This window comes from Dendrobates tinctorius, unplaced genomic scaffold (assembly GCF_039654945.1).
Source record: "Dendrobates tinctorius isolate UK_male_01 unplaced genomic scaffold, ASM3965494v1 ptg000388l, whole genome shotgun sequence".
Lineage (NCBI taxonomy): Eukaryota > Metazoa > Chordata > Amphibia > Anura > Dendrobatidae > Dendrobates > Dendrobates tinctorius.
Genome location: NW_027362054.1, coordinates 8404935 through 8432578, shown reverse-complemented (window position 1 = coordinate 8432578; position 27644 = coordinate 8404935). Strand labels below are relative to the sequence as shown.

General features: G+C 46.3%; 1 protein-coding gene across 4 annotated transcripts in view; it reads right to left on the bottom strand.

The window, feature by feature from the left end:
• Positions 1–11825: 11825 nt before the first annotated feature.
• Positions 11826–27644, bottom strand: part of CNPY2 (canopy FGF signaling regulator 2) — a 44458-nt gene continuing 28639 nt past the window's right edge. For all 4 annotated transcript variants that reach the window (XM_073563435.1, XM_073563434.1, XM_073563436.1 and 1 more), the window contains exons 4-6: positions 23249–23446; positions 13735–13831; positions 11826–12003 (exon numbers count right to left, since the gene is read on the bottom strand). In XM_073563435.1, coding sequence (XP_073419536.1) covers positions 11960–12003; positions 13735–13831; positions 23249–23446 — 339 coding nt within the window. In that variant the 3' untranslated portion in view covers positions 11826–11959. The remainder of the gene's footprint in view (positions 12004–13734; positions 13832–23248; positions 23447–27644) is intronic.

Genomic DNA, 27644 nt, shown 5'->3' with positions numbered 1-27644 from the left:
TGTCGTGTATTCAAAAAAGGGAAAAAAATTCAAAGTGCGGTGAAAGGTGAAATTGCAAAAAAAAGTGCAATCCCACACTTTTTGCTTGGCTTTTTTTTTTTTTGCTAGGTTCAATAAATGCTAACACTGAAATTGCACAAAAAGAGGACTTAAAAATCCTCCAATAATACAAGAAAACAGCAAAAAAAAGCAGAGAGGTTTACCCGTCCAGGCCTCCAGACAAATGCACTATCAGGATGCAGTGGACCCATATAATTAAGATGACAACACAGGTGCAAGACTCGTAAACGTGGGGACCTTTGGCGCAGGTTACGGGCTCATGTATTTTGGCCAAAATATCAGCTAATACCTCAAATTTTTTGTGTTTTTTACACTTTTTATTCAGGGTGCAGTTGGGCCTATTTGGTCTTGTAAACTGCGGTGTCTGTTCACATGGCATGCATTTTCCTAGGTTCAATAAATGCAAAAACTGACCTGCCATTATGATTCTCCAGGTCATTACGAGTTCATAGACACCAAATATATCTAGGTTCTTTATTATCTAAGTCAGGGGTCTCAAGCTCAATTTACCCAGGGGCCGCTGGAGGTAGAATCTGGGTGAGGCTGGGCCGCATCAGGTTTTCCACAAGAAAAGCTCTTACAAAAACATTCCAATGTTATCAAATGTCTTTATTTTTTCATCTTATTTTGTGTTAAAAAATAATTTAACAAAATCATAAGAAAAAAATAAATCAATCAGTAATAAATAAAATGAAAATGATAATACAGCAGATATAGAACACTGAAGAAACCACATATAGTTGCTGACTAGAGAAATGTAATTATTATTCTTCAGATTCAGCTGTCTGTATTAACAGTTCTTTAACATTTAACTTTCTGAACATGAATGGAACATTGAACATAAACTGTTTTGAACATGATTTCTTCTGCCTACTTCTTGCTGCTAGAGATCTGGCAGCGCTTACTCTCGCATAGCCGAGCCACATTTGGCTTAAGGGAGGAAGCAGTTGAGACCCGCAGTAGGGCTTGAAGATGCTCATCAGTAAGTCTGGACCTGTACTTGGACTTATTGAAGTTCAAGGTAGAGAAGAGCTTTTCGCACAAGTATGTGCTCCCAAAAAGACACATGGTCCACTTGAACATTCGGGAAAGCTCAGGGAAACTGGGGGCAATTCTCTCAAAAATTGCCCGAGCTTGTCTGCTTTTCCACTCACCTCCCTGAACTTGGCTTTGAGTTCAGAGTTGCACTGCAGGTTAATGAGCTCCATTTGAAGCACAGGAGGGGCATCTTGCACATCAAAGGAGAAGTGGTCCGCAAAAATTTGAGATGTGGCTCTGTGCGTCATGAAGTCTGCAAATCTGTGATCAAATTCCTCCTGTAGCTTCAAAATGACATCCATATACTCCTCACCACTGAATGGTGTGCCTGCTTCCATGAGTGCCTTGCATGATGGGAAATGGCACAGGTTTGTCTGAGAAAGCTGGGCTTTCCATAACATAAGTTTTGTAGAGAATGCTCTCATGTTGTCATAGGCAGCACTGACAAGTTTCCCCTGGCCTTGTAACTTCTTGTTCAGTACATTAAGCTCATGTATGATATCAACAAAAAAGCTAAGTCCATGAGCCATTTTGGATCACTTAGCACAGGAACAGCAGCCCCATCTTTCTCCAAGAGGCTTTCACTTCCGCTCTCAACTCAAAAAATCTCTTCGATATGTTTCCCCTGCTGAGCCAACGTACCTCGGTGAACTAGAGCACATCCCCATATTCTGACTCCATTTCCTCTAAAAAAAAAAAGCACAAAACCTTCTGTGGTTTAAGTCCCTGGATCGGATTTGGTTGATGCATTTCACAACGAAAGACATCACATTGTCAAACTTCAGGCATTTGCTGCAAAGGGCCTGATGATGGATAATGCAGTGCACAGCAATGACCTCCTCCACACCTTCCTCTTCCAGTTCTTTTTTTAACAAGTGCCACCAGTCCATTTTTCCTCCCTGTCATTGATGGCGCTCCATCAATTGTTATTCCAACAAACCTCCTCCAAGTTAAACCGGCATTCTCAATGACACACACAGCTGGTGAAATATCTCCTGAGTGGTGGTCTGGCCATGCATTGGAATTACTGTGAGCAACTCCTCTATGACTTCAAAATGGTCATCAACACCACGGACATAGATTGTGAGCTGGGCAGTGTCGCTGAGGTCTGTGGTCTCATCAAGAGCGACATTTTGCTTTCTCACACAGTTGATCATAAATGTCACTTGACAGGTCAGAAATGCGCTCTGCTACGGTGTTGGCAGAAAGGCTGATGTTGCTAAACTGACCTTTCTTTTCTGGACAGACAATACTTGCAGCCTGTAATATGCACTTTTTTACAAATTCACCTTCTTTGAATGGCTTTCCTGCTTTAGCAATCATCTCACTAAGGCTATGTGCACACGTTGGGGATTCTGCTGCGGATCTGGCCCTGCGGACCCGCAGCGGTGTACACTACCATGTTAGCCTATGCAAAACAAAAACTGCTGTGCAGACGCTGCCGATTTTTCAGCGTGGTTTTGCCGCGGATTACAATCCGCAGCATATCAATTGTTTGTGTGGAATCCGCAGCGGTTTCACACCTTAGGCTATGTGCACACGGTGCGGATTCTCCCGCGGATTTTTCCGCGTGGATTTTACTAAATCCGCAGGTCAAATGACCTGCATTTTTCCTGCGGATTTAGTGCATTTTTTGTGCGGTTTTACTGCCGTTTTTGTGCGGTTCTCCACCTGCGGATTTGTAGTATGGACCAGGTGGAAAACTGCAGCAAAACCACACAAAAGAGGTGACATGCTGCAATCCGTGTGGAAAAATCCGCAGCATGTGCACAGCGTTTTTTATTTTTTTACATAGCCAATAATGGTACTGTACATCACCTGCAGTTCTGCTGCGGATCCACAGCAGAATCCGCACCGTGTGCACAGAGCCTTATCCTTATGAGATGTGAAACCGGAGGCAAATCCGCAGATAAACCGCAGGACTTTGGTCCTGCGGATTTAACCAAATCCGCGCAGATCAATCCACAGTGTGTGCACATAGCCTAACCACGTAGCTAGCTTCGACTGCTGCATCATTCTCTTTGGCTGCTTTCTTAAAGAAATCTTGTTGCCTCAGTAGATATCTTTTAAGATTAGCAACCCGGTTGGCTCTTTCATCTCCCTGGTATTTTGCATACTCCTCAGCATGTCTAGTTATGTAATGACGTTTCAAATTGTATTCTTTGTGCACCGCAACTTTCTCTGTGCAAATAAGACACGTCGGGATGCCCCTGTGCTCAACAAAGAAATATTGCACTTCCCACTTTTCCTGAAATTGTCTGTGCTCATCACCAACCTCTCTTTTCACTGCAGGTTTTGAAAAAGACATGTTTGGGGCAGTGTAATAGATAATTCCACTTGGTGTCACTGTTTCAGTGTTAGCCGATGCGTCTTTTCCGTTTTTTTTTCTGTCCCGCTGAGCAGCAATTTCCATGGCCGCCTCCGCTTCTGAGCCCGGGGTAATGGCGCAAGTTCGCAATAAGGCCGGCTGATGTCCCGCCTCCGAGAGCAATATACCGCACCGCCCATTCTGAACCCGGAGCACCTGTCTGTAGCGCGGTCCAGTCCCTGCTCGGCTGCTCCTGCTGCATGTGTTGTGAGTGTGACAGCAGTCTACTGTGACTGTCTAGCCATCATCATACTCGCCTCCTCCTGCTGCAGCTCCGATGGTCCAGCGCCGACATCTTCTTCCTGTATGGACGCGAGGTACCGCTCATTAAACTCATGAATATGGGCGCTACGCCTATGAGAGTGGAGTGGCGTCCATATTCATGACCTTAATGAGTGGTACTACGTGTGACTGGGATTTCACATGTGAGACTCGGCCGTGTTTCTCGCATGTGTGATCCCGGCCGAGGTGAGGGCCGCAAACTATCGTCCAGAGGGCCCATGTGGTGAGGGCCGCAAACTATTGTCTCAAGGGCCGCGAGTTTGAGACCCCTGATCTAAGTGGTGAAAAAAAATTCCAAAGTTTGCTAAAAAAAAAAACTGCATTTTTCAGAGACCCGTAGCGTCTTCATTTTTCGTGATCTGGGGTCGAGTGAGGGCTTATTTTTTGCGGGCCGAGGTGAAGTTTTTAATGATACCACTTATGTGCAGATATGTTCTTTTGATGCAAATTTTAATGCAATGTCGCGGCGACCAAAAAAGCGTAATTCTGGTGTTTTAAATTTTTTTCTCGCTACGTCATTTAGCGATCGGGTTAATGCTTTTTTTTATTGATCGGGCGATTCTGAACGCGGCGATACCTAATATGTGTATGTGGGATTTTTTTTTATATAGATTTATTTTGAAAGGGGGATGATTTAAACTTTTAGGTATTTTTTTACTTTTGGCATGCTTCAATAGCCTCCGTAGAAGGCTAGAAGCATGCACAACCCGATCGGCTCTGCTACATATGTAGCAGATTTACTGCAGTGCTTTGAGCGCTGGCCACCGGGCGGTGCTCAAAGCGATCTGCCTGCAACAACCATAGAGGTCTCTATGAGACCTCTGGTTGTCCAGGCAACACGTTGCCGACCCCCGATCACGTGACGGGGGTCGACGATGAGCTCACTGCCGGCCCGGCGGCCAGAAGCTCTAGTTAAATGCCCGCTGTCAGTGCTTGACAGCAGGATTTAACTAGTTAATAGGTGCGGGCAGATGGCGATTCCGCTCGCACCTATTGCAGGCACATGTCAGCTGTTCATAACAGCTGACACGTCGCAGCTTTGAGGTGGGCTCACGGCCGGAACCCACCTCGAAGCAGGGGAGTCTGACTGCTGATGTACTATCCCGTCAACAGTCAGAAAGGGGTTAAGCCATTTCCGTGGCATCAAGGTTAGTCATTTTCTTGTTCTATCCCTTTTATTCTATGTAATTGTATATACTGTATTGTTTTGTTCCCATTTTGTATCATCTTTGTATATTTTTTGTGTAAACATTGCCTACCTTTCTGGATTAAATATATAAAATGTAACAGCTCTGTAAACCACACCCCTGAAGGCATATGCTACCTATAATGGGTGTTCACTCCCTTGGCTTTTTACCCATTTTGTTACAAACAAACTGTGTTTATATATTTTTGTAATATTTGTGTTTGATGCATCAGTACTAAATGGCCTAAAATGTCTGTTATTGCTGCACTGAATAAAGGGTCTGTGAAGAGGGGAAATAAAAGTAAATGAGCTTGTACATTGACTACCAAAAGTATTCAGTCCCCTTGGCTTACCTATTTTGTTACATTACAACCTGGGTTTAACCCCTTCACGACATATGACGTATAAATGCGTCATATGTTGTGTCTTGCCCTTTGATGCTGGCTCCGATTTTATCGGCTGTCATGTGTTCATGACAGTCGCTGGTGGAATCGCGATCCACCCACAGCTGTTACATAGGGCGAAAAAAGACTTACAGTGGGTACGGAAAGGATTCAGACCCCTTTAAATTTTTCTCTTTTTCATTGCAGCCATTTGGTAAATTCAAAAAAGTTCATTTTTTTTCTCATTAATATACCCTCTGCACCACATCTTTGCTGAAAAAAGAGAAATGTAGACATTTTTTGCAAATTTGTTAAAAAAGAAAAACTGAAATATCACATGGTCGTAAGTATTCAGACCCTTTGCTCAGTATTGAGTAGAAGCACCCTTTTGAGCTAGTACAGCCATGAGTCTTCTTGGGAATGATGCAAGTTTTTCACACCTGGATTTGGGTATCTTCTGCCATTCTTCCTTGCAGATCCTCTCCAGTTCTGTCAGGTTGGATGGTGAACGTTGGTGGACAGCCATTTTCAGGTCTCTCCAGAGATGCTCAATTGAGTTCAGGTCAGCGCTCTGGCTGGGCCAGTCAAGAATGGTCACAGAGTTGTTCTGAAGCCACTCTTTTGTTAGCTGTGTGCTTAGGGTCATTGTCTTGTTGGAAGGTGAACCTTCGGCCAAGTCTGAGATTCAGAGCACTCTGGAAGAGGTTTTCATCCAGGATATCTATGTACTTGGCCGCATTCATGTTTCCTTCAATTGCAACCAGTCATCCTGTCCCTGCAGCTGAAAAACACCCCCATAGCATGATGCTACCACCACGTTTCACTGTTGGGATTGTATTGGGCAGGTGATGAGCAGTGCCTGGTTTTCTCCACACATACCGCTTAGAATTATCACCAAAAAGTTCTACCTTCATCTCATCAGACCAGAGAATCTTATTTCTCATAGTCTGGGAGTCCTTCATATGTTTTTTTAGTAAACTCTGTGCGGGCTTCCATATCTGGCACTGAGGAAAGGCTTCTGTCGGGTCACTACCGGTGGAGGGCTGCAATGGCTGGTAGTTGACTTTGTGGAACTTTCTCCCATCTCCCTACTGCATCTGTGGAGCTCAGCCACAGTGATCTTGGGGTTCTTCTATACCTCACTCACCAAGGCTCGTCTCCCATGATTGCTCAGTTTGGCTGGACGGCCAGGTCTAGGAAGACTTCTGGTGGTCCCAAACTTCTTACATTTAAGGATTATGGAGGCCACTGTGCTCTTAGGAACCTTGAGTACTGCAGAAATTTTATTGTAACCTTGTCCAGATCTGTGCCTTGCCACAATTCTGTCTCTGAGCTCCTTAGCCAGTTCCTTTGACCTCATGATTCTCATTTGGTCTGACATGAGCTGTGAGGTCTTATATAGACAGGTGTGTGCCTTTACAAAATCAAGTCCTATCGGTTTAATTAAACACAGCTGGACTCCAATGAAGGAGAAGAACCATCTCAAGGAGGAACCAAGGAAATGAACAGCATGTGACTTAAATATGAGTGTCTGAGCAAAGGGTTTAAATACTTATGACCATGTGATATTTCAGTTTTTCTTTTTTTAATAAAATGGAAAAAATGTCTACATTTCTGTTTTTTTCAGTCAAGACTGGGTGCAGAGTGTACATTAATGAGAAAAAAATGAACTTTTCAGAATTTACCAAATGGCTGCAATGAAACAGTGAAAAATTTAAAGGGATCTGAAAACTTTCCGTACTCACTGTAAATCCATAATTAAACACAATATCATAGTTTAAAGGAAACCTGTCACCAGTTTTGGCTGATATGAAGTAAGGTCACCACCTTTCAGGACTGAGACATAGCATTCTATAATGCTGTATATCTGCCCCCAACCCGACCTGTAAGAGAAGAAAAATAGCTTTTATTATAATCACCTGCAGGTGGTCCGAGGGGTGTCACAGGTCTTGGTCCGGCGCCTCCCATCTTTTTATGATCTCCGCCCTCCTGCTTGCTTCATGTGGATGACGTGTCCCTATGTCATCCACACAATGTCCTCGGCATCACGCTCCTGTGCAGGCTTCCTTCTCTGACCTGTTGAGGGCAGAGCAAGGTACTACAGTGTGCAGGTGCCGGGCCTCTTTGACCTTTCCCAGCGCCTGGCACTGCAGGACTTTGCTATGCCCATTATAGAATGCTGTATATCAGCCCTGAAAGGTGGTGGCCTTACTTCATTTCGGCCAAAAGTGGTGACAGGTTAACTTTAACACAAGAGTATAGTTTGGTGTTTTCTTTACTAGCCACTGTAGTAGTTCTTTTTGCTATTGTGGAGTTGGCAGCAAAAGTACCAGGGTATACACTGATGAGCAAAATGTTTTGAACTTTTGACTTTCAGGCTCCATATCTCACCATCCACTGCTGCTTTGAATGTGAGACTGCCATCATTTTATAGACAACCACCTTGGCTATCTCATACATAAATTTGACTTGCAACTATTTAGCGTATGATTAGTAATGCAGATTCTTGTCATGTCACTGCATTGTTACTATTTTGCTTCTAAAAATCTAATTTTTAATATTTAGTATACTTTGTAAATCCACCTTTTGCGTTCAACACTGCCAGAATCCTTTTGGGGATGCTCTTGATCAGATTCAAGCATGTCTCGCCCGAAATCTTATCCCAGGTCTCTTCTACACATTTCCAAAGTTGGCCAAACATTGTGAGCCCATCTACCAACGTCAAGGTAATCTCATAATCAGATGGGTCCCCAACCTAACTGCCTAATGTGAACTTACCTCTGGCTATTAACGTGGTAAAAGCCTGTATGTATATATAGGAAGGTTGGAACCAAATGTGATTGAATGTAAGCAGTGGCATTGCGTCTCCTTGACAAACTGGTGGTAGCTGTATATAGGAAGAGAAAAGAAAATAAAGCGCACCTTGCGCAGATCAACCAAATCTAGTAGGGTCTCAGTGGTGGCAGATGTAGGATCTGCGCGACCCTCACAGATGTCACCCTTGACAGTTAGACTGAGTTCACACGTGGCTTTTTTTCGCGTTTCTGCGGCGGTTTTAGGCTAGTTTCACATTAGCGTTTTTTTGCGCAGCGCATCGTGCGCATAAAAAACGCAAAGAAAAACGCGAAACAAACGCGCGTTTTTTTAACATCATGCGCACGCTGATGCGTCAAAAAAACGCAGCGTTGCTTGCGTTTTACATGCGTTTTTGCATGCGTTTGCGTTTTTTTATGCACATGCGTTTTTAGGTGTGACATTTTTTCCATTGTCTAGAGAACATTCTAGACTTGTTTCACTCAAAAACGCATGCGCAAAAAAACGCAACCGTGCGCAAGACCTTGCGCACGCATGCGTTCCCATAGACTTCAATGTGTTGTTTTTGCGCATTCCGTGCGCAAGCATGCGCATGCGTTTTTTTGCCGAGACAGGGCGCACCAAAAAATCCAACATGTTGCGTCTGGCGCGCCTGGCGCAAAAGACAAAAAAACGCATGCGCACGAAAACGCAAGTGTGCGCAAGACCATGCGCACGTCATGTTAAACATAGGTGCGCAGTGCGCATGCGCAGCGCACAAAAGCGCAAATGTGAAACCAGCCTTAACCGTACGATTTTGCCGCGAAAACTAAGCATCCCATGCATTCCTATGGGATTCCGCAATGCTGTGCTAATGCTGCGGTTTTTACCGCGGCGGAATCGCTTCGTGGTAAAAAACGCAGCATGCTCATTAATTTTGCGGAATCGCGGCGATCCCGCACCCATAGGAATGCATTGTTCTGCTTACTTTCCGCATGTGGCTGTACACACCATGCGAAAAGTAAGCAGAACATTTGCGGATGGTACCCACGGTCCGGGCTGTCCTCCGGGCTTTGGGTACCATATCCCTGTAAAAAATAGAATTTAAAATAAAAAATATTGTTATTCTCACCTTCCGACGTCCCGTGCAGCCTTCCTGCCTCTCTCCACGCTCCTGGTCCCAGTAAGCCCTTGCGAGCGATGACGTCCGTTCTCGCGGGATCGCGACGTCTCGTGGTCATTCGCAATGACGTCGCGCGAATGACCGCGAGAACGGACGTCATCGCTCGCAAGGGCTTACTGGGACCAGGAGCGTGGAGAGAGGCAGGAAGGCTGCACGGGACGTCGGAAGGTGAGAATAACAATATTTTTTATTTTAAATTCTATTTTTTACAGGGATATGGTACCCAAAGCCCGGAGGACAGCCCGGACCGTGGGTACCATCCGCAAATGTTCTGCTTACTTTTCGCATGGTGTGTACAGCCACATGCGGAAAGTAAGCAGAACAATGCATTCCTATGGGTGCGGGATCGCCGCGATTCCGCAAAATTAATGAGCATGCTGCGTTTTTTACCATGAAGCGATTCCGCCGCGGTAAAAACCGCAGCATTAGCACAGCATTGCGGAATCCCATAGGATCGTGCGCATAAAAAACGCAAAGAAAAACGCGAAACAAACGCGCGTTTTTTAACATCATGCGCACGCTGATGCGTCAAAAAAACGCAGCGTTGCTTGCGTTTTAGGCTAGTTTCACATTAGCGTTTTTTTGCGCAGCGCATCGGGCGCATAAAAAACGCAAAGAAAAACGCAAAACAAACGCGCGTTTTTTTAACGTCATGCGCATGCTGATGTGTAAAAAAAACGCAGCGTTGTTTGCGTTTTACATGCGTTTTTTGCATGCGTTGGCGTTTTTTATGCGCATGCGTTTTTAAGTGTGACGTTTTTTCCATTGTCTAGAGAACATTCTAGACTTGTTTAACTCAAAAACGCATGCGCAAAAAAACGCAAGCGTGCGCAAGACCATGCGCACGCATGCGTTCCCATAGGCTCCAATGTGGTGTTTTTGCGCATTCCGTGCGCAAGCGTGCGCATGCGTTTTTTTGACGAGACAGGGCGGAACCAAAAATGCAACATGTTGCGTCTGGCGCGCCTGGCGCAAAAGACAAAAAAACGCATGCGCACGAAAACGCAAGTATGCGCAAGACCATGCGCACGTCATGTTAAGTATAGGTGCGCAGTGCGCATGCGCACGGGTGCGCACGATGCGCTGCGCACAAAAGCGCTAATGTGAAACCAGCCTTACATGCGTTTTTGCATGCGTTTGCGTTTTTTTATGCACATGCGTTTTTAGGTGTGACATTTTTTCCATTGTCTAGAGAACATTCTAGACTTGTTTCACTCAAAAACGCATGTGCAAAAAAACGCAACCGTGCGCAAGACCATGCGCACGCATGCGTTCCCATAGACTTCAATGTGTTGTTTTTGCGCATTCCGTGCGCAAGCGTGCGCATGCGTTTTTTTGCCGAGACAGGGCGCACCAAAAAATCCAACATGTTGCGTCTGGCGCGCCTGGCGCAAAAGACAAAAAACGCATGCGCACGAAAACGCAAGTGTGCGCAAGACCATGCGCACGTCATGTTAAACATAGGTGCGCAGTGCGCATGCGCACGGGTGCGCACGATGCGCAGCGCACAAAAGCGCAAATGTGAAACCAGCCTTAACCGTACGATTTTGCCGCGAAAACTAAGCATCCCATGCATTCCTATGGGATTCCGCAATGCTGTGCTAATGCTGCGGTTTTTACCGCGGCGGAATCGCTTCGTGGTAAAAAACGCAGCATGCTCATTAATTTTGCGGAATCGCGGCGATCCCGCACCCATAGGAATGCATTGTTCTGCTTACTTTCCGCATGTGGCTGTACACACCATGCGAAAAGTAAGCAGAACATTTGCGGATGGTACCCACGGTCCGGGCTGTCCTCCGGGCTTTGGGTACCATATCCCTGTAAAAAATAGAATTTAAAATAAAAAATATTGTTATTCTCACCTTCCGACGTCCCGTGCAGCCTTCCTGCCTCTCTCCACGCTCCTGGTCCCAGTAAGCCCTTGCGAGCGATGACGTCCGTTCTCGCGGTCATTCGCGCGACGTCATTGCGAATGACCACGAGACGTCGCGATCCCGCGAGAACAGACGTCATCGCGGTAATTGTCGCAAAGGATTACTGGGACCGGGAGCGTGGAGAGAGGCAGGAAGGCTGCGTGGGACGTTGGAAGGTGAGAACAACATTTTTTCTTTTATTATTATTTTTTACATTCTATCTTTTACTATTGAAGCCGCATAGGCGGCCTCAATAGTAAAAAGTTGGTCACACTCGTCAAACACTATGTTTGACGAGTGTGACCAACTTGTCAATCAGTTCTCCAAGCGATGCTCCAGATCGCTTGGAAAACGCTAGCAATTCTGCAAGCTAATTATGCTTGCAAAGTGCTAGTTTTTCCGCAGGAAAATCGCGGGAATTTAAAATGCAATTTTCCAGCGGAATGGAATTCCGGAATTCTCGCGGTAATTTCCGCGAGAGTTCCGCTACGTGTGAACCCAGCCTTATGCTTTGTTGAGATGCTGAAACAAGTAGAACACTATTTGTGTCCAAATACTAGTCCAGATAATGTACATTGTAATGTACAGAAAGAAACGCAAAATAAATGCAAACAGTGCATGTTGACAAAGTAACTACTTTTTCTTTTAGTGTAAAAAATATTTAAGAAACAAAAAGTACTAACATTCACATTCCATTATTTCTCCCCTTTTCTATGAAGCTTTAGGGACCATCTAAGAGGTAGAAACAGAAGCTCAAAGTTCATCATGTGGTATGTGCACGGCGTGGTCACACAAATCTGCAGAGGAAAAGAAAGTAACAATTACTCATCAGGTAAGGTGCCGTATAACACGCTTCCCAACAAAAGACCTAACAATAACCACTTAATGAGCACCAATACATCTTTATGACATGGGGCTGTGCCTTTACAGCCCGGTATAATAACTCCTGCACATGTGGTCTCATGCCGCCCTTGGGCAGGTTTTCGACTGTATAATTACAGCCTACATTCTGCTTTAAAGAGTTAAAGACATGGCTGTAATGGGACTAACCTACAGATTAAATTGATACCTTTGGTGAAGAAATCCACTTTGTGGTTGTTTAATCAACATTTGAAGTTTTCTGGTAATGAAATTTGGGTGCATGGGGGGGGGGGGGCAGGACTGCACACGGGGTCTTCTGCTCCTGCCCCTCTGCCTGCCTCCTATGTTTCCATGACAGATCATTGCTTTTTCAGTGACCTGCCTCCTATGGGAAATTTTTTACTAACGTCATCATTGCCATTGACGAAGTGTGCACAGATAGGTTTCCCAGCTGGTATTCAATTCAATGCAATGGAGCCAGGGGGGGCACATGCGCACATTGAGATTTCGTCTCAATGACATCTCCAAAAGCCTTTTGTCATAGTAGACAGCCATCGATCAGTTTCCTCCAATAGAAAAGTAGTTTTTCCATGTGAGGTTTTCAACTGGAGAAGACGGATGGACTGGTCTGGTCACATGCTCCTCCACTGCATGGACTGGAGACCTGTGCTGTCTGTGAGGAAAGAGCAGGAGGAGAACCTGTCACACCTATATAATGGCAAGTGCCACAAAACCATGTCCTCAACACATCTGTTAAAATAAGGATATTGTGGACAACCCTCTTTCTGCAGCCAGGAGTAGACAGTGTAATACAGTGGCTATAGGAGGCATACAGAGCAACATTTTTAATGAAATCCAATCGCCAAAATTATTTTTAGTCCCAACTGCATGTATTTAAGCAAGAAACAATTGTCCTCAAAGGTGGACCACCTCTTTAAAAGTGACTGACCACCAAATGTGTAAAGCGGTCTGGGTAACGCCCCCTTAGTTAAGCTGGTCCCCCAACATGCCCAATTCTTTTATTATTGTGGATGATAGGCTGCCGCCAGAGGTGTCTGATGGAAGCTTATTCCTACTCCCCAATAAACATGCATCTCCCTATGGGGGAAGGGCGGTTACTGTCAGTATTAGTAGCTCGTTAAGCATGGAGCTTTCCAAAGTGTATTGTTACCCTAACAACAGCCCTTGTCAAAGCGACAATGTAAAAGGATCATAGAATAGGCTCATATGATGTAAAAGAAATGAATATGCGCTCCACGCCTATGGGCGTGGAGTCGCGTGCATATTCATTACTTTAATGAGCGGTACCACATGACTGCTCAACACAGGAATAAGCTGCAGGCCCTGAGACGGAGATACAGGGATGGAGACCAGCGATGGCGCGGAGGAAGTTGAGTATGATCCCTTTGTCAGTTGCTCCCCCGCTCCCCATCACCCCCCCGCTGGTTTACTGGCATATGACTTGTGTATAAGCCGAGAAGGCGTTTTCAGCACAATAAAAACGTGCTGAAAATCTCGGCTTATACACGTGTATAAACGGTAGTTTCATAATTGTTCGTCCACTGACCACCACGGGGGGGCAGAGTTTCAGTTGCACTTCCAGACGCATCTTGTAGTTTCACTTTAATTACTAAGTGTCTGTTACCTTGTAGCAGAGAATACATTACCTGTTCGTTGACTGCAGAGTTTGTCTTTTACATTTTCTTTTTCATGAGAGAAGAATTCTATTAGCTCATCCTCGTATTCCTCAACTATGCGTTCACACTGCAAGGAGCACAAGATAGATATTTTCATGAATTTTGTTTTGTAGAAATTTTTATGGCAACTGATGAGAATCACACAGAAAGCTAGAAGCAAATGAGAGTCAGCACCCACTGTATATCAGTTAGAGTAAGATCACACTAGGAGTTTTTTTTCTGCAACAAAATCTGATCTCTTAGCAGTAAAGAAGCTGCAGAAAAATAGCATGTTTTCCGTGTTAAGGCTGGTTTCACACTAGCGTTTTATCGGGCAGCGCATGGTGCGCTATTGGGAGCACGTGCAATGGTCCCCTATATTTAACATGGCGGGCGCAGGGTCTTGCGCTTGCACGCGTTCATCAGCGTTTTCGTGCCCAGCGCATTTTCCAGGTGTGCGCCCAGACGCGCAAGACGCTACATGTTGCACTTTTTTTTTTTTAACGAGGTTAGGCGGAACAAAATCGCATGCGAACGTGTGCGCACGGAATGCGCAAAAATATAACATTACAGTCTATGGGGTCGCATGCGTGCGCACGCGATTTTAGAGTAAACAATGTCTAGACACTTGTTTAAACCACCCCCTAAACAAGTAACATTGTTTAACAGGAGTCTAGATAAAAGAAGGTGTCTGCACTGTCAGACCACTACTCTACAGACAGCCTTGAAGAGACAAGACAGCCTTCCCACTTTGGATCCAAGCTGCAGCAGCCAAAATGTGAGTATTCTTAAACCTGATGTCTGCCTGTCCTTTCAAATTTATTATGTACTAATGTTTATTTTTTTTGTAAATTGTCTTCTGGATCGGAATACTCTCCATCTCAGCAAGAACTGGTCCAAGCCGAGCGTGATGTGAATATCTTGATGCCTTTGGGTAAGTATAGCTGCCTCTAAAAAGACATCATCATCGGACCCGGCAAGTGAGGCCGAACAGCGGGAGCAGCCTAGCCAAGTCCCGGCGAGGAGACGGAATGTAAGTATACAGTCTTTCAATGTCCCTTTTTTTAATTTATTTTTATCGGTCGTCCATGACAGCACCACCTGAGAGAGGGGATCCGCCCTTCAGGAACAAGAAACCTACAGATACAAAAGGGCGGCACCTCTCCCACGCATCAGTTGGTTTCCTGTTCCTAGAGGACGGGACTTCCTTCAGATCGTCCATCATGGAGTCGTCGAGGAATTCCCAGGCCGGCTGACCGACCCAGGTAGCGAGGGGGTCTCCTACCTCGGTCAAGCTCGGGTCCCTGGAAGCACCACGGTGGGGCCGGGTAGGTCGCCACGATGGTGGTAAGAGCAGGTGGAGCCAAGGGTCCGGTGGACAGCCGCCTCCATAATGCCGGCACCAGGAGGTATGTATGTCCCGGGCCCCTCCTGGTGCGCTCTCCCCGTGGTCCGGTCTCTCTTCCTGTCCAGGCCGGCGGTGGCAGGTCGGCGCGCGTGGGGGCTGTGGCCTTGCCTGAGACGGGGGCGCCGTGACGGCTCCCTCTGCGCGCTCCCCGCAGGCCTCAGATGGGTGGCGGAAGTGACGCGGCGGAGGGGGCGGGGCCGGGGACGCCAAAACCAGAAGTCGGGTGCCGGCCGGCTTCTGGTGTGCGCACGGGGGTACTGGGCGGCGGGGGATGACCGGAGCATGCGGGGGGGAGGTCGCGGGGGGTCCCGGGTGGGAGGTGCCGTGCCAGAACCCTGCTGACCCGGACAAGGAGGCCTTAAAAGGCAGGAGGTGACGCTGCTGGGGTGCTTCTGAAGGCCCAGCGATGGATACGACAGAAGCCCCCATAGAGCAGCTGGACGAGGTGCAGGAGCACCCACAGAAACAGGCCACAGTGAAACCGCATGCGAGTGGCCAGCAGAAGAAGAAACGGACGGGCGAACAAAGCCACAGAAGTTCCCCCAGGCTAAAGGACCCTCCTGCCTCCCTCCGTGATCCGGTACCTGCCTCATCTGCATGGGTAAGAGATCTCCGTGAATGTACCCTGATGCAGTGTTCCCTTATGTTTTTTTCGCAGGGGAGGAAAGCTACGGGAAAACAGAAGCACAGGGAATGTGCTCTCTGTAGTTGCCCCTTGCCGGATGGCCACACTAAAAAGTTGTCAGCCATGCTTGAGACAAACGGTAGGGGTGGAAGGGGACGTTGGCCCAGGGGTAGATTGACAGGCCCTTACACTCTCCCCCGTCCATACAGGTAGCGGAAGAAATGCCGGACTTCACCACAAGCCTGAGGGAGATAATCAGGACAGAGATAAAGGCTCTATCTAAAAAGGATTCTTCTAGGAGAAGAGAAATTAGTTTCTCAGGTTCAGAGTCCTCGACCGCCCTAAAGATCGATGACTCCTCAGATTCCCCGGCCTCCACTTCGTCTTCGGAGGAAGACTCGAGTCAATTCTGCTTCCCCTTAGACCAGATGGATAAGCTAGTTAAAGCAATAAGGTCCACCATGGGGGTAGCAGACACAAAGCCGGAACTTTCAGCTCAGGACGTGATGTTCGGGGGTCTAGATCCCAGGAAGCGGAAGGCCTTTCCATTAAATGATAAGGTCCAGAGCCTAATAGATAGGGAATGGAAGAGACCTGAAAAAAGGGGCTCCTTACCTCCTGCATTCAAGCGGAGGTACCCGTTTGACGACCCAGTGGTAAACAGATGGGATAAGGCCCCTAAGCTGGACGCGGCAGTAGCCAAAGCCTCCAAAAAATCCTCCATACCCTTCGACGACATGGCCTCCTTAAAAGACCCGCTAGATAAGAAAGCGGATTCTTTTTTGAAGGGAACATGGGAGATATCAGCAGGTGCTCTAAGACCAGCGATAGCTGCCACATGTACGGCCAGATCCATGATGGTCTGGCTAGACCAATTGGATTCCCAACTAAAGGACGGAGTCTCAAGAGCATCTATCCGGAAAACGCTGCCAATCATCCAAAGTGCGGCAGCTTTTTTGGCCAGGCCAGATCACGACTCTGCTCCATTCCATGTGAGGGTGAATATCTGTTTGGCCCCGTCTTGGATGAACTTTTAGAGAAAGCCGGGGATGATAAAAAGAAGTTCCCCAGTCTACCGAATCCTTCTTACAGACGTCCCTTTACCAGGAAAGGCTATTTCCGTAGAAGGCCGTCCAGAGATCAGGGCAGATGGGATGACAAAAGAAGGAGAGGTACAGGTTTCATGTTCGGAGGAGGGGGGCGCCAAGAAGGTCCAGCACGTGACACTAAAAAAACCGCCCCAATGACTAGTTGCTCTGGTAGGGGGGAGACTAGCTGCCTTCTACCCAGCCTGGTCCATGATTTCCAATAGTAAATGGATACTGGGGGTGATAGCTGCGGGTCTACGCCTAGAATTCGCTCGGGTTCCCCAAGATCGATTCAAGGTTACCCCGCTCAGGTCATTTCTTCCACATCAGAACAAGCTGCTCTGGAGGCCGAGGTGCATGATCTTTGCCGCAAGAGGGTCCTAACGGTGGTCCCAGAGGGAGAAATGGGGAAAGGGTTTTACTCCCCCCTGTTCCTGGTCCGTAAACCAGACAGGTCCTTTAGGACTATAATAAATCTTAAATCCCTCATCGAATTAATGGTCATACGCCCGTTTAAGATGGAGACAATTAAATCAACAATAAAATTGCTGTTTCAAAACTGTTTTATGGTGGTGTTAGATTTAAAGGACGCTTACTACCATATTCCCATTCATGCAGCTCATCAGTGGTTTCTCAGAGTGGCGGTTCAGCTGGATGGGTCAGTCCAACATTTCCAATATGCGGCCCTCCCCTTTGGGGTGACAGTCGCTCCCCGTGTGTTTACCAAAGTAGTAGCGGAAGTTATGGCCCATCTACGTGAATCAGACATTCTTGTGATCCCCTACTTAGATGACTTCCTGATCGTAGGGAAAACGGCAAAACATTGTTTGGAACAGCTACAAAGGGCAATGTCTGCCCTAGAGGGGTTAGGATGGCTGCTTAACATTAAAAAGTCTCGGTTACAGCCACAACAATTCTTGGGCCTGATCCTAGATTCTGAGAAACAGGAATGCTGTCTGCCCCCGGAGAAGCTTGTTCGCCTACACTATCAGGTCCTGAACGCTTGCAATAACCCCATCATGTCCCTCAGGAAAGCCATGTCCCTTCTGGGTTCCCTTAAGGCCTGTATCCCGGCGGTCCAGTGGGCCCAGTTTCATTCAAGAACACTACAGCTCGAGGTCTTAAGGCATCAAAGAATCCTTGAGGGTTACTTAGAGGGCCAGCTAACCTTGTCCCGAAACACAAGGGAGTCCCTAGAGTGGTGGCTAGACAAGGATAATTTATCCAAAGGGGTCCCCTGGGAGTATGACATATCCCGCATAATCACCACGGATGCTAGCCCTACCGGTTGGGGGGCTCATATGGGGGAGATCCTAGTCCAGTGCCTATGGGAGCATCATCAAATAGAAATGTCATCTAACCTGAAAGAGTTGACAGCAGTAGAGCAGGCAGCTAAGGAGCTACTTGTGTATCTATAGGGCCATTATGTGCGAGTGTTCTCCGACAATCAGGTCACCATGGCTTATATCAACCACCAAGGCGGGACTCGTTCCAAACCCCTGATGAATGTGGCAGAACGGTTGTTCCGGCTAGCAGAGCAGCATTTTCAATCTTTAACAGCTCTACATATAAAAGGGAAGGAAAATATCACAGCAGACTTCCTAAGCCGCAATCCACTAAAACAAGGAGAATGGTCCCTAAGCACCTCCATCTTCGACCTGATTGTACAAAAATGGGGACAACCAGAGGTAGACCACTTCGCTACCAGGGAAAACAGAAAATTAAAACAATTTTGCTCCCTAAATCCCAGAGAGAACCCCCTGGCGGTAGATGACTTTCTGGTAAAGTGGGACTTCAGACTAGCATACGCCTTCCCTCCCCTATCGCTACTACCCCTGGTGATGAAGAAAATCAGGAGAGACAGAGCAAGGGTGATAGTTATCGCTCCATTTTGGCCCAGAAGGGCTTGGTTTTCTTGCCTCAGGACCATGTCGGTGTCCGACCCTTGGGTCCTTCCGGACATCCCGGATCTCCTATCCCAGGGCCTAGTGTTCCATCCTCAGGTGGCTGGCCTACATCTGACGGCGTGGAGTTTGAACGGACACTGCTGAGAGAAAAAGCCTTCTCCCCAGACCTGATTAACACCCTACTTAAAAGTAGAAAAGTCATCACTACCAAAATCTATGTCAGAATTTGGAAAAAATTCCTGCAGAACTCTGGAGTGGTCGCTGGCGGTTCGGCACCTGTAAACCAAATCTTAGAGTTTCTTCAGAAAGGTCTGGATATGGGGCTCTCCACTAGTACCCTTAAAGTACAAGTATCAGCCTTGGGGGCCCTCTTTAGCTGCAACATCGCGGGTAATTACTGGATCAGTAGACTCATTAAGGCAGCAGGTAGATCCAGGCCAATAGCGAAAGATAGATTCATGCCGTGGGACTTGAACCTAGTCCTCACGGCTATGACAGAAGCCCCATTCGAACCTATCTCATCAGCTTCCATAAAAAAAACCTGTCCCTCAAAGTAGCCTTCCTGGTAGCTCTAACCTCAGCTCGTAGGATAAGCGACATCCAGGCATTATCTAGACGTCCTCCTATATACAGTTCAAGGACGATAGGGTAATACTCAGACCTGATCCGGCGTATTTACCTAAGGTAGTTTCCAGCTTCCATAGGACACCGGAGATAGTCCTTCCATCTTTCCTCCCTAATCCAGCTAATGAGAAGGAAGAGAAACTTCACACCTTGGATGTTAGGAATTGCCTCATAGAATATCTGGCAGTTACCGATCCCTGGAAAAAAGATAATGCCCTGTTTGTCTCCCATCAAGGCCCTAGGAAAGGTTGTAGAGCGTCAAAAAATACACTAGCCAGGTGGATTAGAGAAGCGATCTCAATAGCATACACCTCAAAAGGCAGGTCGCCACCCCGGAAGCTGAGGGCGCATTCCACCAGAGCCATGGCGACCTCGTGGGCCAAGAGATCAGAAGTTTCCATTGACCAGATATGTAAGGCGGCTACTTGGCCCTCTCTGAGCACCTTTTATAGTCATTATAGGTTAGACTTGGGTGCTTCCACAGACCTCTCCTTTGGTATAAGGGTGCTGCAGGCTGTAGTCCCTCCCTAAATAGTTTTACTCTCTGTAATTCTCTCAGGTGGTGCTGTCATGGACGACTGATAAAGTCTTAGTTGCTCATCGGTTAACGGTGTTTTTCGGAGTCCATGACAGCACCCGTATATTCCCTCCCTTTAGTTTGGGTGTGCACTTCTTCCTCTTGTATGTACACTGGTAAGGAATAGTTGTGTAAAAGTATTGTATATAAATTATGCTATTAACCATTGTGGTCCTCTTGTGCTCTGTAATCCAACTGATGCGTGGGAGAGGTGCCGTCCTTTTGTATCTGTAGGTTTCCTGTTCCTGAAGGGCGGATCCCCTCTCTCAGGTGGTGCTGTCATGGACTCCGAAAAACACCGTTAACCGGTGAGTAACTAAGACTTTTCTCTTCCTTTTTTTCTGTCCTGTTTTTCATCTTCTATCTTGCTTCTTTTATTTCTATTTTTCTATCTTTTTCCTTCAAAAAAATTTCCAAGATTATAATGTATTTTTTTTTCTAGGCTCCACAACGGGACAAAGACATCTATCTGGACAACGAGCACCTGATCCGCTTGGTCCAGGAGCGTATCCCGTTGTGGGACAGCCGTGACCAGCAGTACAAGGACACTGGTGACCCGGCAGCTCTGGAATGAGGTGGGCGCAGCGTTGATGGATGGCTGGGACAGTGCCTCTCCAACTTCCAAAAAGGCGTTTAGTAAGTATTTCCTTGCTCTGTGATGCCGCATTGACTCTTGTTCCTGATGATACTGTTGTGTTTCCTGCTAGATATATTCTAGCAGGAAACACAACAATGTCACCAGGATCAACAGTGACTGCATTGTGTATTGTACTGCTGTATTGTTCCTGATGATACTGTTGTGTTTCCTGCTAGATATATTCTAGCAGGAAACACAACAGTGTCATCAGGATCAACAGTGACTGGATGGTGCATTGTATTGCTGTATTGTTCCTGCTTTGACTCTTGTTCCTGATGGCACTGTTGTGTTTCCTGCTATATATATTCTAGCAGGAAACACAACAGTGTCATTAGGATCAACAGTCCCTGCATTGCATATGGAATTCTTTTTGTGATGCCGCACTGACTGTTTGCCAAGTTCACTCAGGTGTGTGTGATGATACAGATGTTGCCATCAGTGCATTGTATAACGTTTTTTCTTTGTTTTTCCAACAGTGAACAAAGTCTGCACACGTTGGCGCTCGATGAAGGACCGCTTCAACACTGATTTTCCTGCTGAGGGACAGGTTCGCAGTGGTTCAGCGGCAAGGACCAGAACAAAATACCATTACCATTGCGAGTTGGCGTTCCTAAGACCGGTCCTTGCCACCAAAGCGCAAGTATTTTATTTATTTTTTTAATCTGTGCTTTTCTATTCCACAGCTGATGCTTCTTGTAAATGCATGACAGTAATGTTTTTCTTTTCTTTCCACAGCACCTGGAGCAGCACCCTGCAACCTGTCCCTGGAGCGGTCCTTCATCGGACGACCTCGGACCCGTCCCAGCCATCCGACAGCCAGGAAGGATCTTGCAGGTCAGCAACACGGGCAGCTGGTGACCAGGAAGCTGGTCAATCAGGTGTTCCCCTGTCCCAGGTCTCTGCCACTGGTTATGCGGGCACTTCCCGCCAGCGGCAGAGGGCCTCGGACAGGCCTTTCTTGCCCAAGTTAATGCACTTGAGCGAGGCCTTTCATGCCAGCCTCAAGGCGCTGTCAGACAGAGTGGAAAGCGGATTTTCACTCATGGAACACGGTTTTACCCTCATGGAACACCGCTTCCACTCTGCCGACTAGCACCTTGACCGGCTGGAGGCCGACCTCAGCAGACCAGCGCACCATTTTTTCAGTAAAATTGAACGGGGCATGGCAGAACACCTTAGTCCTTCCTGAGCAACAGCTGAATGTGTTGCAGGCCTGCAACACTGCTTACTTGCAGGCTATGCAGCAGAATCGGTACGTGCAGCAGTCATTGGTGTCATTTCCAACTGTGCCACCACTGACTCGCTACACCTCACTACTGACTACTGCACGGCCACCTGCATTCCAAGCCAAGCCGGACACCACACCAATGCCGAGTGCTGCTGGACACTCCACCCCCGCCACCACCATGGCAAGCGCTGCTCCTGTCTGGAGCACCACCACCGGTCAACCATCTTGGAGCACCGTCATCGCAGAACCTGCTTGGACCACCGCCACCACTTCTCCTTCTAGGAGCACCGCCACCACTCCTCATTCTAGGAGCACCGCCACCACTCCTCATCATTGCGGGAGCGCCGCCACCACGCCTCATCATTGTAGGAGCACTGCCACCACCCCTCATCATTTTAGGAGCACCGCCACCACCCCTCATCATTGTAGGAGCACCGCCACCACCCCTCATCATTGTAGGAGCACCGCCACCACCCCTCATCATTGTAGGAGCACCGCCACCACCCCTCATCATTGTAGGAGCACCGCCACCACCCCTCATCATTGTAGGAGCACCGCCACCACCCTTCATCATTGTAGGAGCACCGCCACCACTCCTTATCATTGTAGGAGCACCGACACCACTCCTCATCATTGTAGGAGCACCGCCACCACCCCTCATCATTGTAAGAGCACCGCCACCACCCCTCATCATTGTAAGAGCACCGCCACCACCCCTCACCATTGTAGGCGCACCGCCAACACTCATCATTGTACGGGCACCGCCAACACTCCTCATCATTGTAGGGGCACCGCCAACACTCCTCATCATTGTAGGGGCACCGCCAACACTCCTCATCATTGTAGGGGCACCGCCAACACTCCTCATCATTGTAAGAGCACCGCCAACACTCCTCATCATTGTAAGAGCACCGCCAACACTCCTCATCATTGTAGGAGCACCGCCACCACTTCTCCTCCTTCTAGGAGCACTGCCACCACCGAGCATCAGAGGGGTGTCCCACATTCCCTCTTTTACACATCAAGGCCTCGGTCTACCAGCTCAAGGTGGTCGAGCAATGTAAGGCGGTCACACGGTGGAAGTCGGTCCAGGCAGGAGACTCCTGCCCCAAAGAGGCCAAAAAAACAAAAGACTTTGTTTGTCCCTCCCACCCTCTCCTCCTAATGTGTGTCATCCTGCTTCCAATTTCATCCCTGATCTCCCTTCCCCCACTACTTTCGTCGCCCCTTCCCCTTGATTGGATCTGTTACAGCACTGATCATAGGCTGGACATCAGTGTTTCAGAAAATTTAATTGCCTGAAACACTGAAATCACTGATTGGTTGTTCAGAATTAAAGCTACTGAATGCGATCACCACATTGAAGCTATAACACACAGATTTATAAATGCTAACAATCAGTCATACTCACTGTAAATTTCAAATCGGATATCATTTCTTTATCGATGTTGGTGTTCGAGGCATCCATACTTTTTCCATCACGAGAAAGGACACGTACATAGGTTTTTCGCTGCGTGTCTGGGTCTACCTTTTCGCCATAATGTTTCATGTTTTCACAAACATTTTCTAGAAGCTCCATAAGATGAGATTCAGTTCGGGCATAGGGGACCTAAATTTAAAATATTAATGGGAAGCCATCATCTGAAAATGAGCTTTTGTTTAAATCAGGTTTTTGTGTTAAATGTATTTTTTTTTTTTTTTTTTCCATTTTTAGCAATGTGTTTTTTACCATCATGCAAACCTCAATCTATTTTTAGAAAAGCTGCAATTTTCACGGTCCACTGGGGCTTTTTTTAGGCCATGTTCGCAAGTTGCTTTTTTGCTGCAGCAAAAACCTGATCTCTTGGCAGTAAAAAAGCTTGTTTTACTGCTTTTCTTGCTACTTTTTTTTCAGAATCCTAAAGTTCAGCTTTGCTTCCACAATAGACGCATGAACAATGCAAGATGTTAGGTCACCAATGCAAGACATATGTGAAACCATAAAACTATTTTTGGAAAAAAGAGCAATTTGATTCAAATTATTTAGTGTAGTGACTATTCTGAACAAAAAAGGTTATGTCAGTTCATGGAAAAGTACACAATTAAAAATGGAAAAACAGCGGGGGCAGGTGAATTTGTCGGGCAGTTAACCCAAGACACTGGCAGAGCATTGAGTTTCTAAGACACGGTTTACTTTCACACATTGTTCCATTGAGTTGGTCAGGCATTGATCACTAATTTCATTAACCCCTTCGCACCCAAGCCTGTTTTTGCCTTCGTGACCGGGCCAATTTTTTCAATTCTGACCAGTGTCACTTTATGAGGTCATAACTCTAGAACGCTTCAACGGATCCTACTGATTCTGACATTGTTTTCTCATGACATATTGTACTTCATGATGGTGGTAAAATTTTTTAGATATGATCTGCACTTATTTGTTAAAAAAATCAAAATTTGGCAAAAATTTAGAAAATTTTGCAATTTTCAAACTTTTAATTTTTATGCCCTTAAATCAGAGAGTGATATCGCACAAAATAGTTAATAAATAACATTTCCCACATGTCTACTTTACATCTGCACAATTTTGGAAACAATTTTTTTTTTTTTAGGAAGTTATAAGGGTTAAAAGTTGACCAGCGATTTCTCATTTTTACAACAAAATTTGTAACACCATTTTTTTTAGGGACCACCTCACATTTGAAGTGAGTTTGGGGGGTCAATATGACAGAAAATACCCAAGATTGACACCATTCTAAAAACTGCACCTCTCAATGTACTCAAAACCACATTCAAGAAGTTTATTAACCCTTCAGGTGCTTCACATGAATGAATGGAATATGGAAGGAAAAAATAAACATTTAACTTTTTTTCACAAACATTTTACTTCAAAACCATTTTTTTTTTATTTTCTCAAGTGTAAAAAGAGAAAATGAACCACTAAATTTTTTGTGCAATTTCTCCCGAATACGCCAATACCCCGTATGTGGGGCTAAACCACTGTTTGAGCACACGGCAGAGCTCAGAAAGGAAGGAGTGCCGTTTGACTTTTTCAATGCAGAATTGGCTGGAATTGAGATCGGATGCCATGTCGCATTTGGAGAGCCCCTGATGTACCTAAACAGTGGAAACCCCCCACAAGTGACCCCATTTTGGAAATTAGACCCCCCCAGGGACTTATCTAGATGTGTGGTGAGCACTTTGAACCAGAAAAAATGTGACAGAAAATGAAAAAACAAAGAAGTGTTCAAAAATAGCCCACACTAGGGTAACCCCTGTGAATCCCTAATTGTTCACTGAGCTGTACCCTGCCTGGCTGCGGAGGTTGGCACCCTAAGGGGGGAACGTTGTGGCGCCCCCGCTCACGATGGCTATCCCTGGGGGCCCTGACAAACCCTACAGCCACTAGTGGTCCCTTCTACCCGATATAAGGGAACCCCTAGTTCTATACAGAGATCAAGCCTGCTCTATAGAGGACCCTGTGTCCCAAGAAAAGAGGTTAAAAACAATTTAGAACACACATGGCATGGGGTGGCATGTTAAAGTCCCACAAAAAAATATAGACAGCTTCAAGGCAGCCCAGTGGGATAACTCAGTTCAGATCATGCCTAAATCTTATACACAAGATACGGAGAGGCATCTTTTACTCAATAAATGATTGAGACATGGCTAAAAAATGCCATAAATAGTCTCCCACTAATAAACATATATGGGGAACGCAGAGCTGCAACAGCGGTACTTATCTGCGTTTTTCGCCACCTGCCATCAAATCATGAATGCCTCAACGCGTTTCGCCTTCCAGGGCTCATCAGGAGGCCCGATGCTACGATAATTCGTGTCCCATAAAGGTGCAAATAGCTTACCGATGTTCCATACTTCTCCACTCTTATAATCTGCCGCGCAGAGCCTAAGCTCCGCCCACTCCAATCCCATTGCCTCTCTCAGCACCACCCATTTGCTGCTGCCCCAATCGGTTAACAGATCTCTGATGCACCGTCTTACTGACCAATCACGTGTCCTCACACACAGGGTTCCCCATAGCTCCCCTGTCATCCTGGCTTAGATTGGTTACTGCACCTAGCCTGCATGCAGCGTCACTGCTGACTCACCGGTCACATGTCCTTAGACGGAGAGTCTCACAGCAATCACCAATCACTGCGCCCCAGGCATATTGTCATCTCTGCAATTTAACCCCATATGTGCAGTAAACCAGACGTATATACACACATCGCTACATTTAACCCAAAGAGCTCATGTCTGACGATCTCATTTAATATGTTACCTATTGATAATGATAATTAGCGTTTTGCTCGATAAATACAAACCGCATCATCGCCTACAACAATGTGAGCAGGCGTCTACAGTTACCTATCTCAATATATGTAATCAACATATGACACTCATACTTCTCAAAGAGATAGATATAAATCGCGTCACAACCTTTAATAATGTGAACAGGCGTCGATATGCAACTACCCCATCAAGTTCAAGGTATCTGCTCTCCCAAGATAGTCACTGTGAGGCAAATATGTACAGATATCTTACTTCTTTCTATCTTCAGACAGTCTACGCATTCTAAAGATGATCCACACCATGGATCACTTAAATATTATGCAACTGCCCCGTCAAAGTAATATAGTGAGAACATTATTAAGAGGCAACAAGGGTTCAGATTCAAAATGCTCCTAGATCCTATAGGGATATACGTCTGCGGCAGTAAAGAGGGACTTTCTATATATGCAATATTCCACGCCAATACATGGAGATTCCACTATAACAGGGAACCAACAGAGCAAAATCAAGGAGGCTGGTATCCTCTAGAAAAGGAACATATAATTCAATTGTGGCTCATAAGAAGCAGGCATATGACAATTGCTCATTCAGCCCTCTCGGTTCGAGTGACTCCATCCTGAATATCCATTCACACTCTCTCCTAAGCATCACCTTATCCACATTTCCTCCTCTTGGATTTACATGGACTACCTCTATAGCACAGAAATTTATGTCACCGAGATCACCATTATGATACATCCACATGTGCTTTGCAAGCGGGGTTTCTCTTTTGTGTCTGATGTCTCCAAGATGTTCTCCTACTCTTCTTCTGAATTCTCTCCTGGTCTTTCCTACATAATTTTTTGGGCATGAGCATATAGCCATATAGATGACCCCTGTGGTTTTACAATTTGAGAAGTCACGATGAAAAAACATCCTACCAGTGCTCGCACTGCAGAAAGACTTCCCCGGTCTCATATATTTGCAAAAGCTGCAGTCCCCACATTTAAAAAAACCACAGGGTCGCCTATCCAGCCAAGTACCACCAGCCAATGGTCTCCTATATTGGCTGTGGACCAACATGTCCCTAATAGATCTACCCTTTCTAAATGCAAATTTGTTTCTGGGCTGGTGGGAGGAGACTGTTGTTTTTGGAGGAGAGGAGAAGTGGTGGCACTGCCTGATTTCTTTGTGGTATAGGTTCATAGATGATGTCTTTATGGTATGGACAGGGGATAAAGACCAATTTGAAGAATTTGAGAGAGAGTTGAATCAAAATAGTGTTAACTTGAGATTTACCTCAGAAATTCAGAAAACGGAAATACCATTCCTGGACATTAAAATCCAAAAAGATAGGATGGGAGGCATTTCTACAAGTATATTTCGGAAACCTACGAGTACGAATAGCTTGCTACATTGGCAGAGCCACCATCCAGTCCCTCTTAAGAGAGGTATTCCGAAGGGACAATTCCTACGGTTGAGGAGGAATTGCTCCAGGAATGACCTGTTCCAAAGGCAAGCTGGGGATATGTTTTGTCGGTTTAAGAACAAGGGATATC